General features: G+C 43.1%; 1 protein-coding gene across 5 annotated transcripts in view; it reads right to left on the reverse strand.

The window, feature by feature from the left end:
• The window catches only part of LOC147011302 (cytochrome P450 4B1-like), a 116,046-nt gene that overhangs the window by 53,423 nt on the left and 53,723 nt on the right, over positions 1-8,900 (reverse strand). For all 5 annotated transcript variants that reach the window (XM_085857154.1, XM_085857153.1, XM_085857152.1 and 2 more), the window contains 2 exons: positions 5,795-5,922; positions 3,388-3,512 (listed from right to left, as the gene is read on the reverse strand). In XM_085857154.1, the coding sequence (XP_085713280.1) occupies positions 3,388-3,512; positions 5,795-5,922 (253 nt within the window). The remainder of the gene's footprint in view (positions 1-3,387; positions 3,513-5,794; positions 5,923-8,900) is intronic.

An 8,900-nucleotide genomic window follows, 5' to 3' on the forward strand; every position in this document is an offset into this window, starting at 1 on the left:
AAAATCAATCCTCAATCAAGAAAAAGAGCAACCAGAGATTGCAGACCCTCACCAAGAATTATTTTGAGTGGTTTATTTTTATGGGTTTTAGGGTAAATCCAATATGGCTGCTAAACCATGTGACCTGTGATATATGTGTGAACCTTTTGTTCCTCATGGACAGTACGTGTAAAGTTTCGACTCCATCTGTTCAGCCACTTCAGAGAACATTTTTGAAGGGTTTTTTTTCCTTTAAAACAATATGGTTGCCGAAGCACATGACCGATGATTTCATGATGTTTTTTTTATCCCGAGATGACCCTAAAAAATTTTCATACTGATCGGATTGGCATTCTACATATGCAATTGTGACGCCATTATGAGGGCACCTATGACGTCATTAAAATCACACTCATTCACCATGAGGAGTACTTGCCATGGGCCAAGTTTCAATTTTTTCCTTGGTGCGGTTTCAGAGATACAGAGGTCCAAAGTTTTTCTGTTTTTTCAACTTGGTTGCCACACCATGTGAACCATGACATAATAATTATCATTACAACATTCTACACGAGTCATCACACCAATGGTGAAAATGTTGTCTCAATCCGACATGCGGTTGTGGAGAAAACCACGAAAGTTCTGTGCGGACAAACAGACAGACAAACAAACAAACAAGATGACGTCGTCCAGAGCACACGCACGGTACTTGCAAAATCCATGAAACAAATTTGACCTCAAATATAATTGGTAGTTGAATTCAATGACCTCACACATACATCCTCGTCAAATGTCAAGTCAATCGGATGAAAATTGAGGATTTTAGAAATACCACCTTAGTTGTTGACCTTTGGCCTATGTTGACCTTTTGACCTCAAAATCAATAGGGTTCTCAGTTGAGGCTACCTCCACAACCCGGTAAAGTTTCATGACAATCAGTTTAGAATTGTAACCTGTATGCGACATACAGAAAAACAGACAAACAGACAGATTAGACAAAGAGACAGATAGGATAACAAAGTCGACTGATCAATAAACTTGAAAAAATTCGATTTTGATTTTGTAAGTAATAATGATAATAATAATAATAATAATAATAATATAAACAATATAAACAATAGCAATAGTAATAATAATTGGTTATGAGAAAGCATCTGAAAATGCAACGCCTGTCTGCTTTGTATTCAAACTTCTTGCATATGAGCATCTTCTTCCGTACGCTCAATGGTACCTTTGACCTTTTTCCTTCTGACCAAATTATTAATTTCTCTTCTGCGTATTTTCATAATAAAGCTTTGTTGAAAATTTGAAAACAAAGGCTCAGATGGTAAAAATGTTAAGGCCTGGGCAGACACACAGACAGACAGACAGAAACACTCATACAACTAATTGCAAACTAACGGTACAAAGAGGTGAGTTAAGGGATGAGCAAAAGGTAAATGACGAGGTTGTGCCAAATGATGAGGTGCAGTTCCACTCTTGAAGAGATTAATCAAAAACATTCCTTTAACCAACATGGACATCAATTGATTAGAGTAGTACCACAATCCATCATTCATTCATTCACTCACTCACTCTCGATTGTGTGTCATGTACATATACTCCATCAAACCACAATCCATCATTCATTCATCCTTCACTCTCTATTGTGTGTTCATGTACATGTACTCCATCAAACCATAATTCATCATTCATTCATTCACTCACTCACTCTCGATTGTGTGTCATGTACATATACTCCATCAAACCACAATCCATCATTCATTCATCCTTCACTCTCTATTGTGTGTTCATGTACATGTACTCCATCAAACCATAATTCATCATACATTCATTCACTCACTCACTCTCGATTGTGTGTCATGTACATATACTCCATCAAACCACAATCCATCATTCATTCATTCCTTCACTCTCTATTGTGTGTTCATGTATATCTCTCCTCTTCTTCTTCTTTCGGCTGCTACCGTTAGGGGTCGCCACAGCGGATCATACGTATGATCCGCATAGTGATTTGGCACATGTTTTACGCCGGATGCCCTTCCTGACGCAACCCTGGTCGCCTCTTACGACACAGGGATATGGTACACCTATTTTAACCGGGGTATACACCAGCCCAGTACACTGGTACTCATTTTGCCGACCTCGGAAGGATGACAGGCTGAGTCAACCCCCTGGTGTATTAATTCAGTGGCTCAATGGGGCTTGAACTCGGGACCTTTTGGATCCCAAGCCGCTCCCCTAACCACTGCGCCAACACCAGGCTCATTGTGTGTTCATGTACATATACTCCATCAAACCACAATCCATCATTCATTCATTCATTCACTCTCTATTGTGTGTTCATGTACATGTACTCCATCAAACCATAATTCATCATTCATTCATTTATTCACTCTCTATTGTGTGTTCATGTACATGTACTCCATCAAACCACAATCCATCAATCATTCATTCACTCTCTATTGTGTGTTCATGCACATGTACTCCATCAAACCACAATCCATCAATCATTCATTCACTCTCTATTGTGTGTTCATGCACATGTACTCCATCAAACCACAATCCATCAATCATTCATTCACTCTCTATTGTGTGTTCATGCACATGTACTCCATCAAACCACAATCCATCATTTATTCATTCATTCATTCATTCACTCTCTATTGTGTGTTCATGTACATGTACTCCATCAAACCACAATCCATCATTCATTCATTCACTCTCTATTGCGTGTTCATGTACATGTACTCCATCAAACCACAATCCATCATTCATTCATTCACTCTCTATTGTGTGTTCATGTACATGTACTCCATCAAACCATAATCCATTATTCATTCATTTCTTCACTCTCTATTGTGTATTCACCCTCAAAGACAATCTTTCCCACACAGTCTCTTCATTTGGCTTTTACAGCCTCTTTGTTCATCCCTCTCTGTCGCTCTATCACTCCCTTTCCTCTCTTTCATCATTCCTTCATCTGTTCTTTCTTTCTCAGGGAGGTTTCTTTGTATTCACCATCCTTTCTCGTTTCTCAGTTCTTTTGATTCGAGTCAACAGTTTGGCCTTTGTCGTGAAGACACCAAATGTGGTGCAGCTCTGTGTAAGAATGCGTCATTGATCAAAACTTTACACATTCACACGACCATTTCATTCACGTTGACCGTTTGGTGTGGTGTTCCATGGTACCACCTTGTAGAGATCTTTCTTTTCGAGTAGAATTCGTGTGTCTTCACTTTCACATTGAGTCCCACCGGGCACCGACTCGAGATATGAGCGATGATTTATCAATAGATCAGAACCCCATGAAGATTGAAAGTCCTAAACACATGTTCGTTTACTAAGACAAAGTGAGTCATGTGGTTAATGGTAAAAGGGTCGTTTCTGGTCTTGTTACTGCCACTGTACCTTTTAGTCTGACAGTGGGTTTGGCGGCTGAAGGCACATCTCATGAGACTGTCCATTGTAAGAAGACTCAAATCTTCGTAAACGTCAAAAACAGCACCAGGACCCACCTTCTGTTCCCATTTGTCCTGCGTATAACATGGGGAGTGGGGGGAACAACAAGGGGTGGGGGGAACAGGACATGTCCCCAGAGCCAATAATATAGCCGCTCAAATATCCACTATCTCAAGTTCCCAGCACCACAAGCCAAGTCCACCCAGCACCCCGAGCCAAGTCCACCCAGCACCCCAAGCCAAGTACGCCCGGCAATCCGAGTTCAGTCCGCCCGGCACCCCGCGCAAAGTCCGCCCGGCACCCCGAGTCAAGTCTGCCCGGCACCCCGCCCCAAGTCCGCCCGGCACCCCGAACAAAGTCCGCCCGGCACCCCGAGCCAAGTACGCCCGGCACCCCGAGCCAAGTCCGCCCGGCACCCCACGCCAAGTACGCCCGGCACCCCGAGCCAAGTCCGCCCGGCACCCCGAGTCAAGTCCGCCCGGCACCCCGAGCCAAGTACGCCCGGCACCCCGAGTCAAGTCCGCCCGGCACCCCGCGCCAAGTCCGCCCAGCACCCCGTGCCAAGTCCGCCCGGCACCACGAACCAAGTACACCTGGCACCCCGAACCAAGTCCGCCCGGTACCCCGAGTCAAGTCCACCCGGCACCCTGAGCCAAGTCCACCCGGCACCCCGAGTCAAGTCCGCCCGGCACCCCGAACCAAGTACACCCGGCAACCCGAACCAAGTCCGCCCAGCACCCCGAGTCAAGTTCACCCGGCACCCTAAGCCAAGTCCACCTGGCACCCCGCGCCAAGTCCACCCGGCACCCCAAACCAAGTACACCCGGCACCCCGCGCCAAGTCCGCCCGGCACCCCAAACCAAGTACACCCGGCACCCCGAGCCAAATACACCCGGCACCCCGAGCCAAATCCGCCGGGCACCCCGAGCCAAATCCACCGGGCACCCCGAGCCAAATCCGCCGGGCACCCCAAGCATCAGAAACAAACTGATTTAGCATTCACTGGCAATCCAATAAAACAGAACATTCAATAATATATTTTAACAAACATCAGGAAAAATCAAAGTGTATCCTCATAAGCACAACTTATATTATGCATTAAATCAAATGAAGGATGGGTGGAAAGGAGTAAAAGGTAAAAGGATTGGTACAAATGATTGTCCAAAATGACAGATGTAACGTATGTGGAACACAGATAGTAAACAAAACAAGTCTGAAGCCGACAATGGTTCACGAGCGGTATTTGACGATGTAGATTGTTTCGGAAGTCAAGGATGAGACAATGTGAAAATGCTTGACCAAGTTATAAAAATGATCAACATGATGTGGTACGAGTGACAGGTTATTAGCTGGAAAATGTCGAAAACCCGGTTTCGTTCAACAACTTTCAAAATCTGACCTTTGCATAACCTTGAAAGGTCACAAAACAATGTTGTGGAAATTAAAATAAGGAAACAGGATACGTGCTATAGCTTATTGGAGTTAGTTTGTCAAAGAAGGTCGAAAACCCGGTTCGATCCCACAACTTTGAAAATTTGACCTTTGTGAACTTTAAAGGTCAAAGGTCACGGATTATGACCTTTGGTGCAAAACTTCCTCTGGAACATTCCAGGAACAATATTACGTCATCTAGGCTATATGGAATTTCGCACTCCTCGGATTATTATCCATACTTTGATGACATCAGCGTAAAAACAAACTTGAAGGGGGCACCACGGGCAAGGTGTTCGAGATAGAGCAAAATGGTTTCAAGACTTTAGGTGGGGAATGACCTCAAGATTATGCATAAAAAATATTGTCATCAATATTTTAATATTGTCAATCTAGCAATTGTCAAATCTGTCAAAACAGTCAATGTCAATGTCAATAATGTCATCAAAAATATTGTCATCGAGCTCTCAAATTTTGGGTGGTCATATGATTTTTATGTCAAAATTCACAATTTTCGAAGTTCGTGACCTTGTGACCTTGAACTTGGGACGAAAATGAAAAAAAATCGAGCTCTGTGGGGCTATGCAGGTGCCATTGGGCTAACCAAATTCCGAAACCCCTGCCAGATTCGACAAACCTCTCGGAGAAGATGTAAATTGAAATTGGCTACCCCCTAAAAACACGTTTTTTGGGCGTGGCTCCGCCCATAATGGGCGCACCATGCCCATTCTCAGGAAAACACAACTAGATCATGATGTAAACCTCCCACCAAAATTTTATCAGGATCAGATCAAAACCCACGGAGCTATGCTCGGGACAGACAGACAGACAGACAGACACACACCAATAACGAATATAGTGGTCACTTACTGACTCGTGAACCAATAAAGTACAATGTGCTGTCTACACATGGTGTACACATTACCAGCAGCTGGTACACAGAGTGTGCAATGAGCTGTGCGTAATCGTTGAGAATGTCGTAATGGAAGGCTGGTGTGAGGAGTCTTCTGCGTGGATACCAGGGTGCAGGAGGGAGAGTGATGAGACCTTGACCTAGGAGGGATGTGCGAGGAGTCGACGGGTGGGAGAACACGACGTTGAGGGAAGAGAGTGTGAGTAATAAATCAAGGGAATCTCTTGGTCTTTCATCTCAGGATAGACAGACATTCATTCAATCAAATGCACCTCCAGTGCCGATATAAAGTCTACACCCCCCTTTCAACATTTTCACCTTTTCTTGCCTTATATCCTGGAATTAAATTGCATTAAATCACATTTTTACACCGATATTTACAGATCGTAACCCACAACTTCCATGTGAAAACAAATTCTACAAATTTCAGAAAATGAATTAATCATACAAAACTAGAATGTCTTGGTTGGATGTGCCACCCCCATTATAATATCGATTGTAAATTCGCACAGGTGTAACCAATCTCCTTCAAAACCACACACCAAGTTAAATGGTTTCCACCTATGTTAAATTGTAGTGATTCTGATTATTTCATAATAAAACTAGAAGGGCATTTGTTGGAACACACACCTCCACCACGTAATACCTGATCCACGAGAACATATCGGGCACAATACATGTTTGAAATATCATGCTGCACAGTACGATATCGTTTTTGGCCCAATCTCTCAATGGTGAAGAATCACTTTAAAAATTAACTCTCGTATCCAGATCTGGACTCGAATCTTCACCAAAACTGAATCAATACTTCCTTTTCACACATCAAACCTGTCCAACAAGTTTCATCCGAATCCGTCCAAAACTTTTTGAGATATTCTGCACACAGACAGGCAAACAGACAAAGGAAAAAAGACATCTTGCAGAGTACGATACTTGCAAAATCCACCCCCTCTCCAAAGGTTGCCATGGATGCATCAAATTGTCCATTTCATTAAGATTAAAATTGAAAATCTTAATCAAAGCTCAGGTTAATCAGATAAAAATTGATTATTTTTTCAGATTGAAATTGATGATTTTAGAAGTTTTACCTTGAATTGACCTTTGACCTTTTGACCTCAAAAATAGTTGCTGTGCCCATTCAGTGATGGACTATGCAAATCATTTTCAACTTTCAAGTTAATAGGATGTAAATTGATGATCTTTCAGTTGAAAATTGATGATTTTAGAAGTTTGACATTGAGTTAACCTTTGAGCTTTTGATCTCAAAAATAGTTGGTTTCCAAATTCAGTGATGCAATATGCAAATCTTGTTCAAATTTCAAGTCAATCGAATGAAAAATGCCGATTTTAGAAATTTGACCTCAAGATGACCTTTGACCTCAAAATCAATAGGCTTCTCAGTTGAGACTACCTCGACAACCTTGTGAAGTTTCGTGATGATTGGTTTTAAATTGTGACCTGTAGGCGACTGACAGACAAACAAACAGACAGACAGAATAACAAAGTCGGATCACCAATATACTTGAAAAATCTTCGATTTTGCAAGAGACAAAGAGACAAACAAACAGACAGGGGTGAAAACATAACCCCCTTCTATGTTCAGTGGTGGAGGTAATCAGCTGTTCCTGTAGGTTTCCTCTGCTGGGTCGGGCATTTCACAGCAAAGACTCAACCATGAGCACCAAGGAGCTTTGAAAAGACCAAAAATGAGGACAAAGGTGTGGAAAGGAAAAGATCAGTAGATGGGAATAAAATAACTCTCATACGAGCCTCGACCAAGGTATACAAAAAAAAAACAAAAAAAAAAACTCAAAGGCCTTGAATATCCCTCAGAGCACAGTTAAGGCATTCATTAAGAAGTGGAAGACGTATGGTACCACAAAGACCCTGACTATACTGATTAGGCCGTCCCTCCAAACTGGATGACCAAGCAAGGAGACTGATCAGAGAGGCCACCAAGAGGCCAATGGCAACCTTGAAAGAGCCACAGACATTGAAAGAAAAGACTGGTCAGTGTGTGAATGTGACAACATTATCCCAAGCACTCCACAAGTCTAGCCTGCACGGTAGGGTGGCAAGAAGGAAGCCATTACTCAAAAAAGCCCACCTTGAGTCCCGTTCGAGGTATGCAAAAAACCTCTCCGGAGATTCTGAAGCCATGTGGAAAAAGTTTTGTAATCTGACAAAACCAAGATGGAACTTTTTGGCCGAAATGCAAAACATTATGTTTGGCGCAAACCCAACAAAGCACATCACCCAAAGAACACCATTCCTATTGTGAAGCATGTTGGTGGCAGCATCATGTTATTGGGAGAACACCATCCCCACTGTGAAGCATGTTGGTGGCAGCATCAAGTCATGGGGATGTTTCTCATCAGCAGGGCTTTGGGCACTTGTCAGGAAAGAAGGGAAAATGGATGGAACAAAATACAGAAAAATCCGAGAGGAAATCCTGCTGCCCTCTGCAAGAAAGCTGAAATTGGGACGGAAGTTCACCTTTCAGCATGACAACAACCCGAAGCACACAGCCAAAGCCACACTGGAGTGTCGAAGCAATAAAAAGATAAATGTCCTTGAGTGGCCCAGTCAGAGCCCCGACCTAAATTCAATCGAAAATCTGTGGCGTGACTTGAAGATTGCTGTCCATCAACGCTCCCCACGCAACTTCACTGAGCTTGAACAGTTTTGTTCAGAAGAATGGGCAAATATTACCCAATCAAGGTGTGCAAACTTGGTAGAGACCTATCCCATCAGATTCACAGCTGTAATTGCTGTCAAAGGTGCTTCCACCAAGTATTTACTCAGGGGGGTGGACACCTATCCAAACCAAGATATTGGTTCACGAGTCAGTAAGTGACCACTATATTCGTTATTGGTGTGTGTCTGTCTGTCTGTCTGTCTGTCTGTCTGTCTGTCCCGAGCATAGCTCCGTGGGTTTTGATCCGATCCTGATAAAATTTGGGTGGGAGGTTTATATCATGATCTTGTTGTGTTTTCCTGAGAATGGGCATGGTGCACCCATTATGGGTGGAGCCACGCCCAAAAAACATGTGTTTTTAGGGGGTAGCCGATTTCAATTTGCATCTTCTCCTGGGGGGTTTGTCGAATCATGCAGGGG

Source organism: Eptatretus burgeri, chromosome 15, assembly GCF_056783735.1.
Source record: "Eptatretus burgeri isolate ZD-2024b chromosome 15, Ebu_testis_v1, whole genome shotgun sequence".
Lineage (NCBI taxonomy): Eukaryota > Metazoa > Chordata > Myxini > Myxiniformes > Myxinidae > Eptatretus > Eptatretus burgeri.